Source organism: Pelodiscus sinensis, chromosome 1, assembly GCF_052426305.1.
Source record: "Pelodiscus sinensis isolate ZL-2025 chromosome 1, ASM5242630v1, whole genome shotgun sequence".
NCBI classification, from domain to species: domain Eukaryota; kingdom Metazoa; phylum Chordata; order Testudines; family Trionychidae; genus Pelodiscus; species Pelodiscus sinensis.
In genome coordinates, this window is record NC_143052.1 from 3,875,577 (window position 1) to 3,902,723 (window position 27,147).

The 27,147-nt window shown below is 52.9% G+C and overlaps 1 protein-coding gene across 1 annotated transcript; it reads left to right on the plus strand.

Moving 5' to 3' along the window:
- The first annotated feature begins 6,694 nt into the window (after positions 1–6,694).
- On the plus strand, positions 6,695–12,443 carry LOC102452476 (C-type lectin BfL-2-like). Its single transcript, XM_075924603.2, has 6 exons — positions 6,695–6,804; positions 7,895–7,973; positions 9,003–9,136; positions 9,385–9,522; positions 11,017–11,131; positions 12,088–12,443. The coding sequence occupies exons 2-6, from the start codon at positions 7,907–7,909 to the stop codon at positions 12,210–12,212; spliced, it is 579 nt and encodes a 192-aa protein (XP_075780718.2). The 5' UTR covers positions 6,695–6,804; positions 7,895–7,906; the 3' UTR covers positions 12,213–12,443.
- The last annotated feature ends 14,704 nt before the right edge of the window (positions 12,444–27,147 follow it).

The following is a 27,147-nucleotide window of genomic DNA, read 5'->3' on the forward strand; positions in this document are numbered from 1 at the left end:
GATGGAGATTCCAAAACCTCCCCAGGCAATTGATTCCCGTGCTTAACCACTCTGACAGGTAGGAAGCTTTTCCTACTGTCCAACCCAAACCTCCCCTGCTGCAGTTTAAGCCCTTTGCTTCTTGTCCCGTCCTCAGAGACCAAGGGGAACAATTTTCCCCCTTCCTCCCTGTAACACCCTTTTAGATACCTCAAAACTGCTGTCATGTCCCCCCGGGCACTTAAAGGGGTAGACTCTGGCCAGACGACACTTGCCGGAGCCAGCCCTGCCAGCAGTCTCTGCCCCTGACCCAGTGGCCCCACGATGAGCCAGGCAGCCAGCGACAGCCAGCTGTCCCCCGCCCAGTCCCCCAGCACCCAGGGGCCAGCAGGGGCTGAAAGGGACACAGGCGCACCCAGGAGCTGCGGCAGGCGTATGCCAGGGCCACCGGGGGCGGCGCCACAGCAGGGGCTGCCACCTGCCCCTACTTTCCCGCCCTCGACCAACTACTGGGTGGTGGGGCGGTCCGCGCCAGCCCGGGAGGCAGCGAGCTGGGACCGGAGGGGCCACCGCCAGCTGTTCCGGCACCAGAGTCGGCAGGGTTGGCCAGGGAAGCCATACTGGGTAAATGCCAGCACTGTCCCCTGCCTGGGGGGGAGGTGGGGAGGGAGACTAGGGGCCGCGCACATGGGCCATGCCTCCCACGGATCACGCAGCCACTTGTGCACGTGCGAGCACGTGCCATGCCACCCTTGGGCAGGTGGCTCCAGCTGCGTGACACCCAGGGGCCATGGCCCAATAGGCACATGCGTGTGTGAAGAGACCTGACACTCTCCCAACCCTGGGACAGGACCCAGCAGGACTCTCTCCCTTCACACACACCCTCTACACAGAGGCAGGGGACATCTCCACCCCGCCCCGACCGCACTATACACGGCACAGGCGCATGGGTGCGGTCTTGGGGCAGCTCCCAGTCCCGGGGAGAGCCAGGCATCCTGACCATGGCCTCTGTGCAAGCACAACGGCTCTGACGGTGCAGGGCACGGTCGCCCTCACGTTGCGGGGTGGGCTGGGCATCATCCTCTGCGTCCCCAGGGAGAACTGACCACTTCTCTTCTTTCTCTACAGCTGCACCCGCTGCTCGTGCAGGGCGCACCACCCCGCCCGGGACATGCTCCCGCACCTACGGCCTGCTCCGGACCGCCACCATGCAGCAGGAGTACCGGGACCAGCACCTGGGAGCCCTGCACTGCACCATCGAGGCCTGGATGCGGGAAGACCTGCAGCTCTGCCGGGAGCAGCTTGTGGAGGACCGAGTGAGGAACTGTCACCTGCAGGCCCTGCTGCAGAGCATGGTGCCCTGTGCCGGTCCTGCGCCTCCTGCCCCCCCAACTACTGTTCCTCCTCCCACTCCTGCCCCCCTCCCACCTCTTCCTCCTCCACCTCCACACCCTCCATCCCATCCCCCAGGGGACACCGAGGCCCCCTCCCTCGCCGTGCTGGAAGGCGGTTGGTCCGGCGAGACGCCCACCCCTGATCCCTGAGCTTCCCCTCCCCCTTCTTCCCCTTGCTTCCCCCTTCCAGCTCCCTCCTCCCAGTTTTCCCCCTCCCCTCTCCCACCCTCTCTCCTGCCCTCTCCCACCTCCTTTCCCACGTCTCCCCACAGTTTCATTCCCCCTCCCAGTTGTGTTCAATAAACCCAGTTAATATTTTTGAAAACACATGTCTTTTATTTGACATCAGGAAGGGAAGCTAGGGAGGGGTAAGTGGAAGGACGTGAGGGAGGAATGGGGCACGAGCCCCCGGTGGGGAGGACCAGTGTGGCTCTGAGGGCTCCTCGGGGTGCACACTCTCCCGCAGGGCCTCCTGGATCCTGACAGCCCCCTATTGGACCTCCCACATGGCAGCCTGCAGCAAGTGCAGCCGGGCTGATGGCAAGGACCCCATGAGACTCACCGGCATGCCCAGGCACAGGTCTGGTTCCATGTTGCAGGGTGCCGTGGTGTCCTGAGCGAGGGCAAGCAGAGCACTTTGAGACACGAATGCTTTGCTGTCCCTCAGCGAGGTGGACCAGCAAGCAGAGAAACCTGAGAACTGTCTGTCCGAGGTGGGGTCGGGTCCCTTTAAGTACAGACCTCGGCTAGACTCAGGCCGCAGCCCCACACACTAAGTCTGACCTGGTATGTCTACACTACAACGTTAATTCGAACTAAATTAGTTAGATCTAGACTAAGCTAATTCGAACTAACGGATCTAGACTAAAAAACTAGTTCGAATTAGCGTTTTGCTAATTCGAACTAGCACGTCCACATTAAGTGGACCCTGAACCGGGCTTAAGGATGGCCAGAAGCAGTGCCGGCAGGGCATCAGAGGAGGACTTAGAGCGTGGAGCTGCTGCCTCAGGCTAGCCGAGGGCTGCGCTTAAAGGGTCCCGACCCCCCACCCCGGACAGACAGTTCTAAGGGGTGCCCCGCTTGCAAAGCAGTCCTGGCTTGGAGTGCCCTGAGTGCCCACACTGGGCACATCACACCACTCGGCCATCAGCCCGGCTGCACTTGCCGCAGGCTGCCATCTGGGGAGAGGGGGCAATTGGGGGGCTGCAGGAGAGCTTCCACCCCCAGAAGCCCGCAGAGCCACCCCAGTCCTCCCCATTGGGGACTCGTGCCCCATTCCTCCTTCACCTCCTTCCACTTACCCTTCCCTAGCCCCTCTTCTTGATGTACAAAATAAAGGACAATTGTGTTCAAAAATTGAATCTGTCTTTATTGAACAAAACTGGGGGAGACTGGGAAAAGGAGGTGGGAGAGGGGAAGAGAGAGGCTGGGAGAGGGGAGGGCAACTAACATGATCAGAGGTTGGGAACAGGTCCCATATGAAGATAGGCTAAAGAGACTTGGACTTTTCTGCTTAGAAAAGAGGAGACGGAGGGAGTGTGATGGCGCGTTGGGGGTCCCCCGTCTCCTGCACCCCGAAATGGCACAAACAGACTACACCAGCCGGTGGAATAGAGGAAGTTTATTGCCTCTCCAGGATACAGCACAGCACAGATGTAATCTGGTCACAGAGCTGGGCTAGGATGCCTCAGGCCCCCTTGAGATGGGGGAGACTGGCCCCTAAACTCCAGCCCCTGTCCCTAGGCTGTCTCCTCCATGCTCCCAGACAGCCACTAACCAACACTCTTCCAGCCCTGCCCCCCCAGCCAGGGCAGCATTCCACCTTCCTTTGTTCCTCTCCATGGGGGGTGTCTGGCCATACTGGTTGAGAGATCCCTTTGCATAGTGACTCATCCTGTTTTGCTGGGTCGTGGTACCCACGGCAGCAGTGGGGGTTACCCCAGAGCCAGCAGCATAGAAACCAGACAGGTTCCCCCACTACGTCACAGGGGGGACAGGATAGAGGTCTCTAAAAGCAGGAGTTGGGTAGAGAGGGTGCATACAGAAAAGTTCTTCATTACTTCCCATAAAGAAGGACTAGAGGACACCAAATGAAATGAATGGGTAGCAGGCTTCAAACTAGTAACAGAAAGTTCTTCTTCACAAAGCAAAGAGTCAACCTGTGGAACTCCTTGCTGCAGGAGGCTGTGAAGGCTAGAACTAGAACAGAGTTTAAAGGGAAGTGAGATCAAGTCATGAAAGTTGGGTCCATGGAGTGCTATTAGCCAGGGGGTAGGAGTGGTGTCCCTGCCCAAGGTTTGTGGAAGGCTGGAGAGGGATGGCACGAGACAAATGGCTTGGTCACTGTCTTTGGTCCATCCCCTTCAGGGTCCCTACTGTTGGCCACTGTCGGCAGACAGGCTACTGGGCTAGATGGACCTTTGGTCTGACCCAGGACATAAGAACATAAGAACATAAGAACGGCCGTACTGGGTCAGACCAAAGGTCCATCTAGCCCCATATCCTGTCTACCGACAGTGGCCAGCACCAGGTGCCCCAGAGAGGGTGGACCGAAGACAATGATCAAGCGATTTGTCTCCTACCATCTCTCTCCAGCCTCTGACAAACAGAGGCCAAGGACACCATTTTATCCCCTGGCTAATAGCCTTTTATGGACCTAACCTCCATGAATTTATCCAGCTTCTCTTTAAACTCTATTATAGTCCTAGCCTTCACAGCCTCCTCTGGCAAGGAGTTCCACAGGTTGACAACACGCTGTGTGAAGAAGAACTTCCTTTTATTAGTTTTAAACCTGCAACCCATTAATTTCATTTGGTGTCCTCTAGTTCTTCTATTATGGGAACTAATAAATAACTTTTCTTTATCAGCCCTCTCCACACCACTCATGATTTTATAGACCTCTATCATATCCCCCCTCAGTCTCCTCTTTTCTAAACTGAAAAGTCCCAGTCTCTTTAGCCTCTCCTCGTATGGGACCCGTTCCAAACCCCTAATCATTTTAGTTGCTCTTTTCTGAACCCTTTCCAAGGCCAAAATATCTTTTTGGAGGTGAGGAGACCACATCTGTACACAGTATTCAAGATGTGGGCGTACCATAGTTTTATACAGGGGCAGTAAGATATTCTGGGTCTTATTTTCTATCCCTTTCCTAATAATTCCTAGCATCCTATTTGCCTTTTTGACCGCCGCTGCACTCTGTGTGGAAGTTTTCAGAGAACTGTCCACGATAACTCCAAGATCTCTTTCCTGATTTGTCGTAGCCTCATTTCACGAGGAGTAACGGTAGTTCGGAATAGGAACCTAGTCCGAACTACCTAGTTCGAGCCCCGTGTAGCCACGCTGCACGGGGTTCGAAGCAGCGGGGATTTAAAAATGGCGGCTCCCCGCTTATGCAAATGAAGCCCGGGAAATTCAAATCCCGGGCTTCATTAGCAAGTGCGGTATGCCTACATTACCCTCCTAGTTCGAACTAGGAGGGTAGTGTAGACATACCCTAATAGATTAGTAAGACAGGATTTCCCTTTACAGAAACCATGTTGACTTTTGTCCAACAAATTATGCTCTTCTACATGCTTCACAATTTTATTCTTTACTATTGTTTCGACTAATTTGCCCGGTCCTGAAGTTAGACTTACCGGTCTGTAATTGCCAGGATCGCATCTAGAGCCCTTTTAAAATATTGGTGTCATGTTGGCTACCTTCCAGTCATTAGGTACGGAAGCCGATTTAAAGGATAGGTTACAAACCACAGATAATAGCTCAGCAATTTCCCATTTAAGTTCTTTTAGAACCCTTGGATGAATGCTATCCGGTCCCGGAGATTTGTTAACATTAAGTTTTTCTATTTGTTCCAAAACCTCCTCTAATGACACTTCAATCCGGGACAGTTCCTCAGATTCATCACCCACAAAGGACGGTGCAGATTCAGGAATCTCCCCAACGTCCTCAGCCGTGAAGACTGAAGCAAAGAAATCATTTAGTTTCTCCACAATGGCTTTATCGTACTTGATTGCTCCTTTTATAGCTCGATCATCTAGGGGACCCACAGGCTTTTTAGCAGGCTTCCTGCTTCTAATGTACTTAAAAAACATTTTTTTATTTCTTTTTGAGTTTTTGGCTAGCTGTTCCTCAAAATCTTTTTTTGCTTTTCTTACGGACGACCATTGTAAGCTCAGGGCTCAGGGTCGGGGGTCTCACTGGACCCCCTTGATTCTCTTGCACACCTGCTCCTGGGTGGCCAGGCTGGCAGCTCTCCTGCCCTAGACGGCCACTTTCCTGTGCCTAGTGCGGAGGTCGTGGACGAGGTCCACAATGTCCGTACTAGCCCAGGCGGGTGCCCGCCTCTTGCAGTCCTGGGCAAGCTCCCAGGAGCCGCCAGCCTGGTCCTGGGAAGAGGTGGAGGCCTGGGGGGCATCGGGTGGGTGGCTCGATCCGTGCCAGGTGCAGGGTTTTCTGGCTGGCTGCTGGCAGGCTTGCACCTGGCACGGGCACCGTAGCCAGCCCGTGCCCCTTTAAGTGGTCCGGGCCCAGGAGGGTGGCATACGAGTTTCCCTGGTGTTGGCCAGGGTGGCCACCAGGGAAAGCTGGGGAGGGCTAGCCTCCCACTAGTTCGAATTAAGGGGCTACATACCCCTTAATTCGAACTAGCTAGTTCGAACTAGGCTTAATCTTCGTGGAATGAGGATTACCTAGTTCGAACTAAGCGCTCCGTTAGTTCGATTTAAATTCAAACTAACGGAGGGTTAGTGTAGCGCCTATCAAAGTTAATTCAAACTAATGTCCGTTAGTTCGAACTAACTTTGTAGCGTAGACATACCCACCCTGATTCCCTTTTGGCACTGGTTCCGGCAAGCCTGACCTTCAATTCAGGGTCCACTCAATGTGGACGTGCTATTTAAAATTAGAAAAACGCTATCTAGATGCATTATTTTGGATTAGCTTAATTTGAATTAAGTTAATTCGAAATAGCGCTGTAGTTTAGACATATCCTTATAAGCCAAACAGAGAACTTATAGCCTTCATTATACTTACTATACTCTTTTGCAAACCCTAAAATACTACATTTTGGCTACAGCTGTTCCTTCCTAAGTAGAGCACTCTGCATTTGCTCCCTACAGCCCCATGGATCTCAGCACTGGCAGGGGGAGACGGGAGGACAAGCTTTTATCGTATCTCTTAGCTGAGCCCTGACAAGCACGTGCGCCTGGCCACAGACCAGCTGGCAGGTGGGTCGTGACTCCCCTTATCGCCACTTGCGTGGGTAGGAAATGACTGTATCTGCCATCTTCTCGGAGTTGCATGTTCACTATCGATAACTGGTCCCCTCTCAGCCCTTCCCCCACTGGTCTATAAATGCCCAGGCAGGGCCAGTGCCCCGTCAGGCTTCACTTGGACCGACCCGGCACCAGAGCAGCTCCCCAGCGACAATCAGGTGAGTCCCCGGCTCCCTCCCGCGTCTCCCCCCTGCGCTGGTGGCTGGTGGCAGTGGGGCCATTGCTGGGCTGGTGCCTTGTGTGCGCCAGGAACCCCTCTGGGTCCCACTGCTTCCCGTGCACAGCGAGGCCCAGCCCCCGGCCCCGTGCCCGGTCCCTGCTGGACCAGCGCTCTGCAGGGCGGCTCCCCCATTGGGCCCTTCTCCCCGTCACGGTGCCAGGGGGATCCAGCCCCTCCCCAAGGTGCAGCAACTATCCCCCCTCCACTCTTCTCCCCCACCCCACACACATGGTGTCGGCTTCCCAGACACTCAGGGTCCATGGGGGGGAAATGAGTGTGGTTCACACACCTGTGAGGGGGAAAAGGCCCCGGGAGGGGGGGGGGGGTCAGTGGGTTTTGGTGCCCCGGGCGCTGGGTGGAGACAAGAGGCTCTGTGCTCCCGGCACTCACCCCGCTCTCTGGCCAGTGGACTGTGGCCGAGGGGCTGCCCCTGCTGCTGCCATTCCAGCCACGTGCACACAGACCGGCCCCCCGCCTGGCCCTGGGGCCCTTCCAAACTCCTCCCTCCTGCCGCCTGCTCCCCCCTCCCGGTCCCATGGGGGGGGGCTGCGTGGGGCCCTGCCAGCCCAGCACTGGGGGAGGAGCAGCGGGGGATGGCAAATGCCCCTTCTGAGAATCACTGTGCTGAGGATCCGGTTCCTGGGGCCCCTGAGTGATCCCGGCCTCCCTGCTGCCCTCTGGGGTCCCCCCCTGCAGCCCTGGTGTGGGGGTCCCTGGCCGTGCGGCTTGCAGAGCCCAGGCCCTGCGGAGCTGGGACCCGGCTCCCTGCTGGGTGTCCGGTTCTGTCCCTGGGGCGCGGCTCAGCGAGGGGGAGAACCAAAGGGCCCTTTGGAGCCAGGGAGACGGGCTCTGAGCAGGGACCCCGAGGCTGGGGGCTGGGATCCCTCTGGGGCCCTTCAGCCTGGCCAGGCTCCTTAGTGCACAGCCCCCCCCTCAGAGCCCCCCCGGGAAATGCCCCATGGGGGGGTGGAGTTTTTCCAGGGGTGTCAGGCTCCCCCGCCCATCCCCCGTGTGTGTTTTCTCCCCAGGGAAGCGAGACGATGGGCCCAGTCGCCTTCTTCAGCCTCTGCCTCCTCGGCTGCCTGATCTTTAACCCCTCGCTGGAAGGTGAGTCCCTGCCCGGCCCCTCGGCCTAGAGACCCCAGGCTCTGTTTGCCCCCATGGGACGTGAAGTCATTTCACCCAGGGGCCCAGCCCCACCGTGGGGGAGCAGCCATCAGAGCTGGGTCCCCATAGCCCCTGCCCCGCCCAACCCATCGATCCAGACCACGGCCAGAGCTCAGCCCCTGGGTGGGGAGAATGCGCCGTTGCACCTTTAATATCGTCTCTTGGAGACACGGCCAGCTCTGCGGAACTCCCTTTTCTCCTCGACTTTCCTCCCATGAGCCCTCACCGGCCACTGCTGAGCTTATTAAATAAACCTCGTTCAATGCCATTGCTGTTGCTGCCGATGCTCACTCCTTCCCTTCCCTCCTTCTGCGCGTTCAGGGGCACTTTCTCCTCGCTGCCTTAGAACCTCAGATCCACAACCAATTTCTCCTTGTGAGTCAGAATTAACCCTGAGGTGACTGTTCTCCTCGGACCTTCTTCCCCTTCGCTCCTCATACGGCCCAAGGACATTGTGAAATGTTCACGTTTTCCCAACCAAGAGCTGGGAAACTGAAATCCCCCTATTAATACCTGCTCCTGTCCTTTCTTTGTATAGGATAGTTCTATGAATATTTCTACTGTTTCTTCTGGAAATACCTCCTCCTACTCCTCGTGTGGGAGTTGGCATCACTGCTTCCCCCTCTTTTCAGGGAGCTCCTGCTTGCATTGGTGTGCAGACGTCTGAGAGGCTGTTACCTCACTGTTCTCCCTCTTGCTTCTCCCCCCCACTGAAGACAGGAGCTGCACATCTTCCTTAAGGACACCTCAGTGCCTGTCCCATGGGGGAGGGGACACCGGTCATTGTCAGTAGCACAGCCTCACTGCCACAGCGAAAGAGGGTGAGAGGGGCAGCTCTTTTAGCTGAGGGGCAATAGGACAGAGGGGCCATTTTGGGAGAGGACAAAATGTCACAGTGTTTTTGGCAGTCTGGAGAATCTGGACGGGCGGCTACTGACAGCTCCGTTCCCTCTCTCGCCTCCACAACAGCCTCGCCCCGAAGGGAGCGCGCTCTCCAGCCTGGATCGGGGAGAAAGGCCGCAGCCTGTTCCCGTGGCTGGTTCCACTACAGAGACCACTGCTACAAGTTCTTCTCTGAGAAGCTGACCTGGTCAGATGCTGAGGTAGGAGGCTCATTTCCAGGATCCATGGGGTGGGGCAGGTTAGTGGGTTTGGTGACTGGCTCTGAAGAGGGGCAGCTGAGGTGAATTGTCTGGGTGCCGGCTCTGGGGCTCAGGAACAGGCTCCGAGAGGGGACTCTCTCTCCTCTCTCCTGCCACTTCCCCGCTGCAGCTGGGTGGGGCAGGACCCCACACCGGGGCAATGAGCATTCTCCGCCAGGGTGACAGGCCTGGCCCATGTCCCCCTGCAGATAGAGTGTCAGCACGAGCAGACTGGGGCCCATCTGGCCTCCATCCTCAATGACGCAGAAACCAACATAGTCGCCCAATACCTCAGCACGGCGACCTCCACGGATCGCGTCTGGATCGGACTCCACGACCCCAACAAGGTGAGCGCCCGGCCCGGCTTGGCCTCTGGCAGCTGCCCCGCCCCACGGCTCTGGCTCCCAGGGGCCGGGCACATCCCAGGCCCCACGATCCCTTCATGTGGCTACCAGGATCTCCCTCCCCCACTGCTACAACCTTCTCCCCTCATGGGCACCAGTGTGTCCCCTCTGCACTGCCCCGTCACCCCTGCCCTGCCCCCTTTCCGTCCCCATCCTACAGTAACCTCCCCCCCCGGATTCTCTCTTCCCAAACACAGCCCAGACCTGGTCCCTCCTTCCTCAGGCTGACCTTTGACCTGCACCTGCCTCCCCAACTACTGCCCCATCTCCCTTCCCCCTCCCAGCCCCTGCCAAGCCCCCCCCATCTCCAGTAGCCCCCACCCTTCCCCCTCCCAGCCCACGCACTGTGCCGAGCCCTCTCCCTCCCTCCCGCAGCCTGTCTCCCATCCCCACCCCACGTTTTCCAGCCACTTTTCCCTGCCCAAGACTTGAGCCTCAGAACACCCCCGACTGCTGGTCGCTCCCTCGGCCTGGGGGTCCCGCCCTGGCCTGGTTCTCTGTAGGGGAGCCCCAGCTCCACCGGGCAGGGAGGGGCAGGGGGACCCGTCACCGGCTGGGAAGGAGCCCAGGCAAGAACCTCCGGGTAGGGGGGGCAGCGAGCCAGCCTGGGATCTGGGATCTGGCTGTCAGCCCCCTCACAGCTCCCCTGTGTAACCACATCGAGCTCCATCCGAGCTCTGCTCCATCTGCTTCCTGCCCCTGCACAGACTGGCACAGGGCCGGGGACAGGAAGGGGGGAGGCAGAGGGAGCCTCCCGCAGACTCGGGCCTTGGCTCCCTGCCCCAGAGCAGAGGCTGGGCCGGGCCCCATGCGGGAGGGGGAGGCGCTGTGAGCCGTTCTCCAGCCTGCTCAGCCATCCAGCTCCCCCTCCCCCGGCACTGCATGGAGCTAGTTCTGGGCCCCCCAAACCCAGCCAGTCCCCCAAGCGCCGAGGCCAGGCCAGAGCCAGGCCCTTACAGTGACCGGCCCCTTGTCCCCTGCTCTGAGTGTCCGGAGCTCCCGGTCCTGCTGCCTTGGGGCCAGGCTGGCGCTGAGCCCTCGAGAGGGGAATTGGCTCCGAGTCCCCTCCCCCGACCCCCAGCGTCTCCATCACAGACACACGTCGATTTTGCTCCCACCGGCTGAGACCAGCACAGGAAGCTCCCTGCCCCCCCCCCCCCTCGGCGGGCCCTGGCCCCTGGGGACTGCCCCCCCCCCCCGAGTGACTGCAGCTTGGTGCGGGGATTTGGTCCGTCGGCGAAGGGCTTGGGGGGCAGAAGGGAAAGTTGAGGGGCTGAGCGTTACTGTGACGTTCGTGTCTCTGGGCTGCCCCTTCCCCCGCTCTCGCCCCGGCCTGAGCAGGGCCCTGCTGCATGCGGGTTTGGTGTGTCTATGGTGCCACATCACCAGGGTCTCTTCTGCCCGGCACCCCACAACCTTTCTCCCCTGGCTCCGCAGGACAAGACCTGGCTGTGGACAGATGGCTCCCGCTTTCGCTACCGTACTTGGATGGCTGGCGAACCAAACAATGACAGAAGCATGGAGTACTGTGTCGAGCTGTGGAGTTCCACCGGTAAGGCAAAGTCTCAAACACACCTGCAACCAGAAAGGAGCCCCGCTGGGACCCTGCACACACCACAAAGCTCGCTCAGGGCCTGGCCTCCTGTCCCGTCTCCCTGCCTCTCCGCCAGCCTCCCCAGCTGATCTCTGTGACACAGGAAATGTCTGTTTCCATGGTAGCATCTCTAAGGTCCAAGTAGCCACATCCAACTAGTCTTCCCTCTAATTCACCGTCCATGTGCCTCCCAGCCCTGGCTGGGCCTACTTGTCACTGGCCAACTGCTCCCACACGCCCGGACAAGTTCACTCCCAGCTGTTTGGCCTGGGATTGTTTAACCCCTTTCTGGCCACGGCTCACCCGTCCAGGAGAGGGGCTGTTCTAATCCCATCACTTCACATCAACAAGTGCCACACGGCTGCCAAAAACAGAAAACCTCCTTCCGGGCGGCATGAACCGGAGTGTTGTGAGCCAGACCCGAGAAGCGATTCTTCTGCTCTGCTCTGCCCCACATTGGCCTCAGCTGGAATAGTGTGTCCAGTTCTGGCACCACATTGCAGGGAAAATATGGACAAACTGGAGAAGGTCCAGAGCAATGAAACTGATGAACCTTCTCGAGCACATGAGCTGGGAGGGAAGGTTGACAAAATGGGGTTTGTTCCTTGTGGAGAGGAGAAGACGGAGAGGGGGCAGGAGAGAAGCTTCCAAATACCTGAAAGGGGGTTGCAAGGAGCAAGGAGAAAACTTGTCCCCAGTAACCTCTGGTGGCAGGACAAGAAGCAAAGGGTTTGAATTGCAGGAAGAGACGCTCGGGCTGGACAATAAGAAAAACTTTGTCAGAGGCTGGGAATGGATGACACAGCCGCGGGGTCGTCTCTCCGCACGATGCCATCAGGGGAGGGGGCTCTGCCAGGGCAGGCACCACCCACTTGCCCTTCCCCTGCCCCACTGATTTCTGTCTTGCCTTCTAGGTTATAAGAAATGGAACGATATTCCCTGTGAAAGGGAAGCCCCCTACCTTTGCAAGTATCAACCCAAGCCAGAGGAGCCGCTCGCCCCCGCCCAAGAGGGAACTCAGCACCCGGGCTGCAAATAACCGGGCACCTGGGACATGATCAGGCAACGTCCCAGATTTTCGGCTACTTTGCTGCATCGGGGGCCAGTCCTGCCACTCCCTAAGAGAGCGCCTATCAGAGCCCCATCTGCAAACTGTCTCCCTGCAGTGTCTCTGTGCTAGTTACACTCCTTGCCCCTCCCTCTCTTCCCCTCCACGGCTGCCACCGCTACAGCAATAAACTCTCCTGAGCATGCAGGTCTGTGTGTGTCTCCTCTGTCCCATGCCTGGCACCGCATAGATGGGTCCATCCAGCCCCCTCTGGTCCTGAGCAGCCGGAGGCCCACTGGATAAGAGGGAGGGTGAGAAATATAGGTGAGAGGATTATTCTAAGAGGGGTGGGTGAGATTCTGTGGTCTGCACTGTGCAGGGGGTCAGACGAGATGATCATAATGGTCCCTTCTGACCTTAAAGTCTATGAGTCAGGTGGGACCTGGCCTTTGTGCTTAGGGGCAGGACTGGGTCTCTACCCAGAGCACTAATGGAGGCATCGTACGGCTCTGGGCTGAGAGCAGATCCATGCCAGGCCCTGACAACTGTACCCACTGGATCCCTCATCCCCACGGACCTTGCTTCGTGAGATCTCTCCGGTAGCTGGGTCAGAAGTTATGTCCCAGGCCATACAGTTCTGCACAGTTCACCCCTTAAGTCGAATTTCAAGAATTAATCGAGAGGATTTGTGGGAAGGAGTCTGGGGGCCACAGTCAGTCAGTGGTGGAAAAAGTCCTCCCAAAAAGTCACTTGAGTAAAAGTACTGCTACTCTGAAACACATGTAACTCAGTAAAAGTCAAAGTATCCTCTTGGAAAATGACTGGAATAAAAGTACAAAAGTATCACATCTCAATTGTACTCACGTATCCAGAATTAAAAGTAGCCTTCCTATGGAAAGCTATGGGTAACCAACCGTGGTATTGTAGGGCAACTTTATTTTTCACAAACATACACACACACATATATATATGTATTCATATATATATACACACAAAAAAACACACACAATCACATTGAAGGCGAAAAAAGGCACGGGCACTCTAGGCTCAAAGTTGTTGAGAAAAAAATATGTGGTTGTGGCCCCTTTAAGAGCCGTGTGTCTCAGGCATGCTTCCATCGTGAGCCAAGGCATTTGAGTAACCATGTGCTGGTTTGACAAGAGGAATGCCTTTCGATTCAAATAAGATGGGAAAATAGGAGCTGGTAAGTGGTCCTGGAGTGTAACGTTACAGAAAGAGCCTGTGTGTATAGAATATGCATGCATGTATATACTTATATGTGTGCATGTGTGTGTGTGCATGTGTGTGTGTATTATATACACATATACTGTACATTTATATTTCAAATCTGCACTGTAGATGTAGTCACAACCTTCATTTATAAAACTAAAGAGAGACCAAATCAAATTATAGAATCATAGAACCACAGAGCTGGAAGAGACCTTAGCAGATCATCAAGTCCAGCCCCCTGCCCTAGGCAGGACCAATTGCAACTAAATCGACCCAGGCAGGGCTTTGTCAAGCCGAGACTTGGAGTCAAATGACAGAAATGTATTTATTTTGACCACAGTCACACATGGGCATTTCTAGCATTTTACCATTGCAATGATTATTTACAAAAACGTTTGTTCAGCCTTAGAGGCAGCTGATTTTCAAAATGATCAGAGTCCAGCCTTGCTCTCCCAGGACAAAACATGAATCCAGCAACACTGACCAATCTCCTGCAGGCAGCTGAGGCGTTATTGTAGGGCAACTTTATTTTTCACACACACAAACTATAGGCAAAAAGATGAGGGCACTCTAGGCTCAAAGTTGTTGAGGAAAAAACATGTGGTCAAGGCTCCTTTAAGAGACATGAGTCGCAGGGGCGCTTCCGTCAGGAGCCAAGCCATTCCAGGAACTAGGTTCCTGTACGCCAGATGGGAATCCCATTCAATTCAAGTAAAATGGGAAAATAGGAGCCACCCGGTATGCAGTCCTGGGGCGTACTGTCACAAACCATGCACTGTGTGTGTATATATATATATAAATAATGTGCATGAATATATATATTTATATGTGTGCATATGTACATACGTGTGTATATACACACATATACTGTACATTTATATTTCAAATCAGGAATGTAGATGCAGTTGCAGCCTTCATTTACAAAACTAACGAGAGACCAAATCAAATACAGGAGTCAAATGACAGAAATGTATTTATTTTGTCCACAGTCACACGTCGGCATTTCTAGAATTTTACCATTGCAATGATTATTTACAAAAATGTCCATTCAATCTTAGGGGCAGCTGATTTTCAAAAAGATCAGAGTCCAGCCTTGCTCTCCTAGGACAAAACACGAATCCGGCAGCACTGACCAGTCTCCCATAGGCAGCTGAGGCAGGCAGAGGTGTGTGGGGCCGGATGTACACCTCTCTGATTACAGGAGAGACCACAGTGACCCATGCTGTGCGCCGAGCAGGCTGAATACCCTTCAAGCGGCCTTGCGGTTTCATGCGTGTGCGAGGGCTTCACTGAAGGAAGAAGTTCTGTTCATAGAGGAGCCGTTCTGCTGCCCAGGCGGGTCCAGCAGGGGCTCCGTCTCTTGTCTGAGGTGGTTAGGACCTATATTGGAAAACAAACGAATGAGAACTAATATAGAAACGAGGATAAGCTTAAAAACAACAAATAGTCTGGTCGGACTTTCAAGACTAAGAAAACATGTTGATGGTTTCGTGAGCTGTCGTGGTCCTGGCCAGTGGACGTTTCTTCCCCAGTTGGCTCCTCCCCCCACCCAGTGTGGAAAGGACACTTCCCCACTTACCTCAGGGCTTAGCTCATCCCCCCATTAACCTAGTTCAAAGCCCTGCTCACTAGGGCTGTGTCGGCACCAGCACCTTTGGCAGCCGAGTGCAAGGGAGAAAAACGCCCCAGTTCTAGGGGATGGTTTAATCCAGTGGCTACGCAGGAGGCCGGACAGAGGCACCACTGCGCTGCGGTACAGTCTGTGGGGTAGATATAGTCTAGGTCTGCAGCCTGCCTGCGAAGATGCTAAGAGCAAAAGGTAGGACTTGCTCACAGAATCGGGTAAGAATCAAAAAATCATAGACTCCTAGAACTGGAAGGGACCTTGAGAGATCATCCTTCCAGAAAGGTGTCTGTCCAACCTGCTTTTAAATATCTCCAGTGATGGAGATTCCAGAACTGTCCTAGGCAATTTATTCCAGTGCTTAACCAACCCTGACAGGTAGGAACCTAAACCTCCCTTGCTGCAGTTTAAGCCCATTGCTTCTTGTCCTGTCTCAGAGGCCAAGGAGAATAATTCCCCCCTCCTCTCTTCCCTGTAACACTCCTTTAGATACCTGAAAACTGCTGTCATGTCCCCTCTCCGTCTTCTCTTTTCCAAACTTATCAAGCCCAATTCCTTCAGCCTTGCCTCCTAGCTCATGTTCTCTAGACCTTTAATCATTTTTGTTGCTCTTCTCTGGACCTTCTCCAATTTCTCCACATCTTTCTTGAAATGCGGTGCCCAAAACAGGACACAAGACTCCAACTGAGGCAGACAAGAAGCAAAACCTAATAGGAAACATTGCAATAAAACCATGTCCTAAGATAGAATAAATGACCATAAGAAGTTATGGTCTCTTCCTGCCTTAACACCAGGGGCTGCATTTAGGAGTGTACCTGAGGCATATCTACCAACAGGAAAGATAGGATAGATAGGATTTATGCCAGGAGACCACCTTGGCTTAACCAGGAGATCTCAAATGATCTAAAATCCAAAAGGAGTGCCACAAAAAGGGGAAATTAGATCAAGTTATAAAGGATGAAAACAAATAACGTAAATACGTAGGGGCAAAATTAGAAAGGTCAAGACACAAAACGAGCTCCAATAGGCTAGAGACATAAAGGGCAAGAAGAAAATGTCACATAAATCTGTTAGAAGCAAGAGGAAGACCAAGGACAGGGTAGAACCATTACTCAGTGAAGAGGGAGAAACAATACAAGGGAATGTGGAAATGGCAGAGGTGATTAATAACGTCTTTGTTTCAGTTTTTATCGAAGTTGGTGATGATGGTTCGCCTCGCATCGGGAATGCTGGTGAAAATGAAATCGGTTCAGAAGGTAAAATAGGAAAAGTTAAAATTACTGAAAAATTGAATTGTTCCCTCTCTTGGTATTCACACCTCCCCTTCAACTGCTGGGAGTGAGCCACATCCACCCTTACTGAACTGCCCCTGTGAACACTGGTCCTACACTCGATAAGTAACTCCTTACTCCTGATATGCTAGTACATATAAATATATATCCCTCCTCTGTGATTTGTACCCCATACAACTGACAAAGGGGTGTAGCGCCCCCTCTCCACCTATTTTCCTTCTTTAATGCCAATCTGTTTACAGGTCTTGATGGACAGGTCTGGGTTCTTCTGAATCCTGCCACCCACTCAATAGGGTGTCTCTTCTTTATTTTTTCCTATGAATTTATTTGGCGGTGCCTCCACCCCCCTCACTCCTTCCTGGCAGGGTCACCAGGGCAGCATGGGAGGAAAATTCTAGCCACAGGGTAATCCCCACTTACTTGCCAGATAGTTGGAGACTTCCAAGAAATAACACACACACAATAATTGTATTAAACAGGAGACAAATAGAACATAACAGGGTAAAACACTATTTTTAGGTTCACTGGTGCCCACGTTGCTAATACCTGTGACTTTCCCCAGTCACGTGACTTGATGTAGCAAATATAAAAGGAGTGTCTCATTGGTACACTGTTGGGGCCCCAAAAATATTCTCACTGGAGACCACCCAGGGTTACACTAGTATGGGTTTATTGCCACTAGATAAAACTAAAGAGGAGAGAGCAGCCACCAAAGATTTAAACTAAAGAAGATACAGAGCTCCCTTTCTCACACACTGTGGCGGGCCCCTCCCGCCTGCCCTCTTGAGTCCAGGGAATCAGCCCTGACCCGAGTCCACAAGGCAGTTTGTAACTGGCCCTTTAAGCAAGGACACAGCCTTCCGGCCTGAGTCCACGAAGCAGTTTATAGTTGTAGCGGGGGCACACCCCAGGTAGGGGGACTCGGGCCCACCCTACTCCACTGGGTCCCAGCCCAGGGCCCTGTGAGCGACCAGGTACTGGGTCACTGCCTTGGCGGGGCCATCCAGCCAAAACGCACCGAGGTTCTCGGGCCCGGGAGAGGCGGCTCCCACTCCTGCCCTGGGCCACTTCCTACCTGGATCCCCGGGCTTTCTGCCCCTGTCCTTGCCCAGCTGGCTGCAATCTCCAGGCCAGCATCCCCTCGGCAGGCAGTCCCCAGGTTGCACCCACTCACCTCCACGTCCCTTCCGGCCTCTCCTGGAGACCCTGGCAACAGCTGAGCGAGCACTCCCTTCTCCTCCAGCTGTCTCCCCAGAGTGAGACCTGGCCCAGGCTTTTATAGCCCTGCTGCAGCCCGGGCATGCTCGGTAGGGCTGTGGGGGAGGGGCCTCTGCAGCCAGGTAACCCTGGCTGGGCCCTGTAGGTTCAGTGCAGGGCTGCCTCGCCCCGTCACACAAACATACAAGCAAGCAAGCAAGCAAGCAAGCACACCCCTCCATTCATTCACTCATTCACACCCATTCATTCCTGCCCTCAGGCACTCAGACCCTCCAAGATCCACATGCCTTGTCTCCTTCTGCAACCCATATGTCTGTGTAAGTGTGTGTCTGCTCATCATGGCTGGGGAAGCAGGTCAGGAGGAGAGATACTGGAGAGGAGCTTCTCAGGATCAGGGGAAGTCTCACATGTGCTCCCTCTCTTTATATAGTGTCCGAATGGCCCCTGTGACTCATTCACCTCGTCATCAGGGAGCATGCCCAGACTTCCCTTTTTCCAGCAGAGAGCATGCCCAGACTGTGATAACTAATATGTGGCCCATTGCTCCAAACACTCTCACGCTCACACTCTCCATTCATCCAGGGGAGAATGCAGCTTAGGGAAAGTTACAAGCTAGGTGGCTGAGAGTGATAAAGATTACAAAACTGCAGTTTACAGTAAATTTCTGGGAGTTACACAGATTGCAAAGTTTGACAAAAATACTCAAGTTGCAGTTTAAAACCTTACAGTTTGGTGTATAAATCAAGTAAACTCAGGTGAAGGCTTTTTTATGCAACACCTTGATGACCTATGACCACAACATTCTTCTCTGCCGTGGTTTCGCAGGGTGGCTGACTGGCTTCCGCGCAGCCCAAAGGACTCACAAGCGGGAGATGGTGGTAAATCCCTCCACAGGTTTAATGTGCAGCAGGTTAGAAAATCCCTAAACCCTCACTCAGCCATTAGCTGTAAGGCCTGGAGTCACATACTCACCGTGCCATCTAAATTGTATTACAAAGAGACGCACCAGGTTTCAAGGAGGGGACTTTGCCCTGATAGCTACCCCCTCACCTTCCCTCTCCCCCCCCCCATTACCAGATAAAGAAACAGATCTCAAGATGGGTAAAGAAAACTGATGTCACACCGTTCTGTCTGGCCAGAAACTGCTTCTCCATAGAGGATGTCGTGGGATCCTCATCCTATGAGCATTGTCACAACACTTGCCTGGGTGATCTCTGGCTAGTTTGTGACTGTTTCTGTCTGCTAGATAATTAATGCTGCTAGGTGTAAATCAATGAAGGTGGTGGGGTAGGATTGGTTAGGTCATTTTGTTATGATTGGTTAGTAAAATTATACTAAAATAATTGGTGACGGTCTAGCTAAGCAAGACTCGGGTTTCATTATATAAACTGGGGTCCAAGAAAGAGAAGGAAGGAAGAAGATCAGAAACAACAGAAGGAAGAAAAGGCTAGAAGAGGACCAGGAAGAGGGGGGGAGACCTGAAAAGAAGAGCTCACCTCCAAGGAACTCCTTGCCAGAGGAGGTGGTGAAGGCTAGGACTATAATAGAGTTTAAAGAGAATCTGGATAACTTCATGGAGGTTAGGTCCATAAAAGGCTATTAGCCAGGGGATAAAATGGTGTCCTTGGCCTCTGTTTGTCAGAGGCTGGAGAGGGATGGCAGGAGACAAATCGCTTGATCATTGTCTTCGGTCCACCCTCTCTGGGGCACCTGGTGCTGGCCACTGTCGGCAGACAGGATACTGTGCTAGATGGACCTTTGGTCTGACCCAGTACGGCCGTTCTTATGTTCTTATGTTCTTATGTCCAAGACACAGCCTAAGACCAGAGAGACTGATACTTCCTGACCAACAGGGGAAGTCTGCCTGTTTTTATCAGGGTTGGGGAACAAGACCCCTGAAGAAGAATGAGCAAAAGAGAAAGAAAGAGAGAGAGAAGCAACCAGCTTCCCAATGAACGTTATTTATTTCTGAGTCGTGAATATAGATAATTGGGGAGCCAAACACACAAAACTGTGACTATCTTAAATCTAACAGTTACAAGATTAAATCTAAATTTACAGATGTTAGGGTAGCTAACCATATAGCAGTTTACATAGGGCAGGGTCAGGAGGCTATGCTTGTGGGGGAGGGGAAGAGAGAGAGAGAGAGAGAGAGAGAGAGAGACCTCACCAGTCCATGGAGCTTGCACTGAGCGGGGTTCCCAGATGGTGAGGGGAACCGGGGGGCCAGAGGGCAGGAGACAAGCAGAGCAGAGCCCCCAGCACGATCAGACAGGAAATGAAAAGGTCTCAATGGAACTGATGCAGTTTATTTATTTAAATATTTTTACCCGCCTTTGTATTTAAAATATTCAAGGCGGCTTACAAAAAAAACACAATACAAGTATATATAAAAATTTAAAATATGAGACCCCAGAGGGACATAACCAGCTAAAAATATAGAGAGAGGAGGAACACATACATACACACTCAAACATTAATAAAAGCACAAATAAGCTTTAGCCTGACACCGAAATAACACTAGCGTTGGCACCAGGCGAATATCCCGAGGAAGAGAATTCCACAGCCTGGGAGCAAAAGCTGAGAAGGCCCTGTTCCGCGTAGATGTTAATCTTATCTCCACAAGTGGGGGAACACGAAGCAACGCCTCCCCAGCTGACCTCAATCCCCAGGCAGGTTCATATGGGAGAAGACGGTCCCTCAAAAACCCCGGACCCAACTCATTTAAGGCTTTATAGGTCATAACTAAGGGTATGTCTATACTACAGCACTAATTGGAACTAACTTAATTCGAATTAGTTAATTCGAACTAGTGCATCTAGACCTAAAAACTAGTTCGAATTAACGTTTTGCTAATTCGAACTAGCATGTCCACATTGAGGGGACCCTGAACCGGGGTTAAGGCTGGCCGGAAGCAGTGCCGGCAGGGCATCAAGTTAGAATTTAGAGCGTGGAGCTGCTGTCTCAGGCTAGCCGAGGGCTGTGCTTAAAGGGACCCGACCCCCACCCCGGACAGACAGTTCTCAGGGTGCCCCGCTTGCCAAGCAGTCCTGGCTTGGATTGCCCGGACCACCCACACTGGGCACATCACAGCACTCGGCCATCAGACCGGCTGCACTTGCCACAGGCTGCCATCCGGGGGGGGGTAATCGGGGGGCTGCAGGAGAGCTTCCACCCTGAGAAGCCCGCAGAGCCACCCCAGTCCTCCCCATCGGGGGCTCGTACCCCATTCCTCCCTCACCTCCTTCCACTTACCCTTCCCTAGCCCCCCTTCCTGATGTACAAAATAAAGGACACATGTGTTCAAAAATAGAAACTCTCTTTATTGAACAAAACTCAGGGAGACTGGGAAAAGGAGGTGGGAGAGGGGAAGAGAGAGGGTGGGAGAGGGGAGGGCAACTAAAATGATCAGGGGTTGGGAACAGGTCCCATATGAAGAGAGGCTAAAGAGACTGGGACTCTTCAGCTTAGAAAAGAGGAGACTGAGGGGGGTTATGCTAGAGGTCTATAAAATCATGAGTGGTGTAGAGAGGGTGCATAAAGAAAAGTTCTTCATTAGTTCTCATAATATAAGGACTAGAGGACACCAAATGAAATGAATGGGTAGCAAGCTTCAAACTAATAAAAGAAAGTTCTTCTTCACAAAGCAAATAGTCAACCTGTGGAACTCCTTTCCACAGGGGACTGTGAAGGCTAGAACTAGAACAGAGTTTAAAGAGAAGTTAGATAAAGTCATGGAGATTGGGTCCATGGAGTGCTATTAGCCAGGGGGTAGGAATGGTGTCCCTGGCCTCTGTTTGTGGAAGGCTGGAGATGGATGACATGAGACAAATGGCTTGGTCATTTCCTTCAGTCCATCCCCTCTGGGGTACCTGGTTCTGGCCACTGTCAGCAGACAGGCTACTGGGCTAGATGGACCTTTGGTCTGACCCATTATGGCCATTCTTATGTTCTTATGTTTTAAGCTCAGGGCTCAGGGTCAGGGGTCTCACTGGACCACCTTGATTTTCATGCAAACCTGCTCCTGGGTTTGCATGTTGCCTTTGGTGGCCAGGCTGGCAGCTATCCTGCCCTAGACAGCCATTTTCCTGTGCCTAGTGCGGATGTCGTGGATGAGGTCCACGATCTCCACACTAGACCAGGCGGGCGCCCGCCTCTTGCAGCCCTGGGCAGGCTCCTGAGAGCTGCCAGCCTGGTCCCAGGAAGAGGCGAAGGGCTGGGTGGCAGCAGGTGGCTGGCTTATGCCGTGCCAGGTGCAGGGTCTGCTGGCTGGGTGCTGGCAGGCTTGCATGTGGCACAGGCACCGTAGCCAAACCATGCCCCTTAAAGTGCTCTGGGGCCGGGAGGGGGACAGAAGAGTTTCCCTGGTGGTGCCCAGAGTGGCCACCAGGGCAAGCTGGGAAGGGCTAGCCTCCCACTAGTTCGAATTAAGTGGCTACACAGCCCTTCATTTGAACTACTTAATTCGAACTAGGCGTTAGTCCTCGTGGAATGAGGTTTACCTAGTTCGAACTAAGTGCTCTGCTAGTTCGAATTAAGTTTGAACTAGCGGAGCGCTAGTGTAGCGCCTATCAAAGCTAATTCAAACTAACACCTGTTAGTTCGAATTAACTTAGTAGTGTAGACAGACCCCAGGATGTTAGTTTGGAATCAGAGAATCCTAGACACTAGAACTGGAAGGGATCTTGAGAGTCATTGATTCCAGTCCTCTGCCCTCATGGCAGCACCCGGCACCATCTAGACCATCCCTGACAGGTGTCTGTCCAACCTGCTCTTAAATATCCCCAGTGATGGAGATACCACAGCCTCCCCAGGCAATTTATTCCAGTGTTTAACCACCCTGACATGTAGGAACCTAAACCTCCCTTGCTGTAGTTTAAGCCCATTGCTTCTTGTCCTATCATCAGCGGCACAGAGAATGATTCCCCCCCTCTTCCCTGTAACACTCTTTTAGATTCCTGATAACCGCTGTCATGTCCCTTCTCCGTCTTCTCTTTTCCAAACTAAACAAGCCCAATTCCTTCAGCCTTGCCTCCTAGCTCATATTTTCTAGACCTTTAATAATTTTTGTTACTCTTCTCTGGACCTTCTCCAATTTCTCCACATCTTTCCTGAAATGCAGAACCCAAAACTGGACACAGTACTCCAACTGAGGCCTAATCAGCACAGCATGGAGCGGAAGAATGACTTCTCGTGTCTGGCTCACAACACTCCTAAGCACTGCTTGGTGTATGATGCAGACAAGAAGCAAAACCTAATAGCAAACATTGCAATAAAACCATGTCCTAAGATAGAAGAAATGACCATAGAAGTCATGGTCTCTTCCTGCCTTAACACCGGGGTCTGCATTTGTGAGGATACCAAGGCGTATCTACCAACAGTGCAAGTGAATCAGGAAAGGGCGGCTGGGAAGGTGAGACAGAAGGATACAGAGCTTATTAGCCAAACATACAGAACTTAGAGCCTTCATTATACTTATTATATTATTATACAAACCCTAAAATCCTACATTTTGGCTGCAGCTGTTCCTTCCTAAGCGCTCTGCATTTGTCCGTATTGAATGTCATCCTATTTACCTCAGACCATTTCTCTGGTTTGTCCAAATCATTTTGAATTTTATTCCTATCCTCCAAAGTACTTGCAACCCCTCCGTGCTTGGTCTGCTCCACAGACTTTATAATTATGTCTACATGCTGCTGATATGCTAGTACATATGTATATATATCCCTCCTCTGTGATTCGCACCCCATACAACAGACAAAGCAGTTTTACCAACAAAAGCTTATGCCCAAATAAATTAGTCTCTAAAGGCAAATCTAGTTACCCATCTATAAAAAGGGAAAGAAGGACAACTCACGAAACTACAGATAAGACAGCTTAATGTCAGTATCAGGAAGATAATGGAGCAAATAACAAAGGAAACCGTTTGTAAATATCTAGAAGATAATAATGTGACTAGTAACAGTCAACATGGATTTGTAAAGAACAAGTTATGTCAAAACAATGTGGTATCTCTCTTTGATAAGATAACAAGCTGGGTGGAGAAGGAGGAAGTGGTAGATGTGATATAGACTTTAATAAGGCATTTCGAACAGACTCCCATGGCCTACTTATTAATAAACTAGGGAAATGCACCCTAGATGGGGCTGTTACAAGATTAGTACATTACTGGTTGGGTAACTGCTCCCAGAGAATAGTTCTCAATGGGTCACAGTCATGCCAGGCAGAACTGAAGAGCGGGATTCTGCAGGGGTCAGTTTTGGGACTGGTTCTGTTCAGTATCTTCATCAGTGATTTAGATGGTAGCCCAGAGCAGGGGTGAGGTATTGTTGGAGAAATCTCGCTCCCCTGGGGTACAGAGCCCCCAGAAGGGTCCGAGGCTGGAAGTCAAAGCAGTGAGGCAGGAGAGAAATCTAGAAGGAAAACTTTATTATGCAGGCAGGCTGACAGCTACCAGAGTGAGAGCCGCAGCAGCCCTGAGAGACAGTTTCAGGGTCCTTTATACAGTACAGGCAGCCCCCGGGTTACATACAAGATAGGGACTGTAGGTTTGTTCTTAAGTTGAATTTGTATGTAAGTCGGAACTGGTACATATTGTAGGGGAAACTCTAGCCAAACATTTCTCCAGAGCTCAGTTTTATTCTCCCACACCTCACTTCCCTCAGTCCTTTATTCTCAAGCTGAGGTGTCTGCTGAGAAAAGCCGCTCCGCGTCTCCCTGGTCTGCTGGGGGGGGCGCTAGCTTCGCGTCTCCCTGGTCTGCTGGGGGGGTGCTAGCTTCACGTCTCCCTAGTCTGCTGGGGGGGGGTGCTAGCTTCGCGTCTCCCTGGTCTGCTGGGGGGGTGCTAGCTTCACGTCTCCCTAGTCTGCTGGGGGGGGGTGCTAGCTTCACGTCTCCCTAGTCTGCTGGGGGGTGGGGTGCTAGCTTCGCGTCTCCCTGGTCTGCTGGGGGGAAGCAGCTAGTGCGGGGTTGCCTCACCCCGTTTGTAAGTAGGGATCCGATGTAAGTCGGATCCATGTAACCCGGGGACTGCCTCTATGTTCAGTTTAGTTGTTGATTGTTTTCTTTCACATATCAAAGTCTCAGCAGAAGTACTCTGAGACCTTTCTGTTTCCACCAGTAGTGAAAGAAGTAAGTTTTACAGAACAAAGGCACATGACAACCTGAGTGAGGAGTCTACAAGGCAAACTGTGACAAAGATAAGATAAGAGTTTACATGACAATTTGTGACAGACTAGGAGTCTCTCCATGAACTTGAACTTGAGATAGGAGGCATTATAAGGGTCTTGATTAGAGTTAAGATGATTTCTCTGTTACAGGGAGAGAGGCCTGGAAAACTTTTAGCCCTTACAGAAGTCCCCCCTCCTTAGACAGTTGGAGTTATTTGATTTTTCTCCCACAGTATGGACATGGACCCTGTCTTGCCTGGATCTGGCCCTTGACATTGTGGAATCGCCATTGCTGGGGATATGTAAGAGCAGGTTGGACAGACACCTGCCAGGGATGGTCTAGATGGTGCTTGGTCTTGCCACAAGGACAGGGAACTGGACTTGATGATCTCTCAAGGTCCCTTCCAGTTCTAGGAGTCTATGATTTTTTTTATTATTGCCAGATTCTGTGAACTAGTCCTGCCTCTCCCTCATAGCCTGTCTGTCTGTGCTTTAGATCAGCAAAGCTTAGAGTTTTGCCTTGGCCCACTCTCAGGCCTCCAACGCAAGAGCTTTAAGTAATTAATGGAGATTGCCTATAGCTGGAAGGTAAAGGACCTTGAAAGGTCATCAAGTCAAGTCAAGTCCCCTGCCTTCACAGCAGGACCAAGTACCATCCCTGACAATTTTTTTCCCCCAAATGGGCAAGAATTGAACTCACAACGCTGGGTTTAGCAGGCCAATGCTCAAACCACCGAGCTATCCCTCCCCTTGCAGCTCAAGCTTACGTCTCAGGCTTTCATCCTGCTACAGCAGTGTTCCTTAAACTGTGTTCCAGGGCACAGCCATGTCCTGCGAGGCAGTCGGAGGTGTGCCACGGACAGCAACAGAATTCAAAATGGCCTCCTTTAAAGGGGCGCTTTTTTTTTCCTCAATAACTTTCCCCTGGCCCTTTTTCCCCAACACCTCCCCCCCTTTTTTTGTGGCTCAGCAAAAAATCCTTGGTGTTCTTCATTAAAAAAATATTTTTTGGTGTTCCTTGGTCTTAAGAAGTTTAAGAAACAAGGTGCTACGGAATATGGCACGAGGCTTTTTTCTCTTCTGTGGTGCCACAACGCTTCGGTTTTGCTAACAAAGAATCCTAGAACCCCAGGGCTGGCGGAGCCCTCGGGAATCACCGAGTTCAACCCCCGCCCAAAGCAGGACCAACCCCCCTCAGTCATCCCAGCCAGGGCTTGGTCAAGCCGGGACGTAAACACCTCTAGGGATGGAGATTCCACCCCCTCCCTAGGGAACCCAGCCCAGGGCTTCCCCACCCGCCTAGGGAAGTAGTTTGTCCTAATCTCCAACCTAAACCTCCCCCACTACAACCTGAGACCATTGCTCCTTGTTCTGCCACCTGCCAGCACTGAAAACAGCCTCTTTAGTGCTCCCCTCCTTCAGGAAGCTGATGGCTGCTCTCAAACCCTCCTCACTCTGCTCTTCCTCAGAGTAAGTGTAGGGCCGGTGTAGACACCCCATTGGATTGGATTGCTTAATCGGCCCCGGAAGGTGTCCCACAAGGCCCATCCTGACGGCTCTGGGCAGCGCTGTGGGACCAGGCCCCGTGTTCTTCAGGTGTTTCACAGCAGCAGTACTTTACTCGAGTGACTTTTTTGGGGACTTCTTCCACCAGTGACTGTGGTTCCCAGACTCCTTCGCTAAATCCTCTCTATCCCTCCTCTTGAAATTCGGCTTAAAGGGTGAACTGTGCAGACCCGTATGGCCAGGGATATGACTTCCGACCCGGCTACCGGAGAGATCTCACAAAGCACGGGTCCATGAGGACGAGGGATCCAGTAGGTGCGGTTGACAGGGTCCTGCACGGATCCCCTCTCAGCCCGGGGCCGTACGATGCCTCCATTAGTGCTCTGGGTGGAGACCCAGACCTGCCCCTCAGCCCAAAGGCCAGGTCCCACTTGCCTCGCTCTAAGGTCCCCGCCCTCCTATCCAGTGGGGTCCGGGCTGCTCAGGACCAGAGGGGGCTGGATGGACACATCTACGTGGGGCCAGGCATGGGACAGAGGAGACACACACAGACCTGCATGCTCAGGAGAGTTTATTGCTGTAGCGGCTGCAGCCGTAGAGGAAGCAGGGGTGTAACTAGCACAGAGACCCTGGGGGGAGGCAGTTTACAGCTGGAGACCTGAGCGCCGGTCACTCAGGGAGGGGCAGGACTGGCCCCAGATGCAGCAAAGCAGCCGCAAGTCTGGGATGTTGCCTGATCCTGCCCCAGTGGTCCGGTTCTTTGAAGTCCGGGCTCTTGGCTCCCCGTCCGGTACAGAAGAAAGGATGGTGATGCGGCACCATAGACACACCAAACCCGCATGCAGTCTGGCGTTGCTCAAGCCAGGGCGAGAGCGGGGGAAGGGCCG

What these genes read in the sequence shown, in the direction of transcription:
- LOC102452476 (XM_075924603.2), top strand. Translation starts at nt 7,907, where the DNA reads ATGGGCCCAGTCGCCTTCTTCAGCCTCTGCCTCCTCGGCTGCCTGATC. An exon ending in TGACCTGGTCAGATGCTGAG is followed by an intron (nt 9,137 to 9,384) that starts GTAGGAGGCTCA and finishes GTCCCCCTGCAG; the next exon opens with ATAGAGTGTCAGCACGAGCA. An exon ending in GACTCCACGACCCCAACAAG is followed by an intron (nt 9,523 to 11,016) that starts GTGAGCGCCCGG and finishes CTGGCTCCGCAG; the next exon opens with GACAAGACCTGGCTGTGGAC.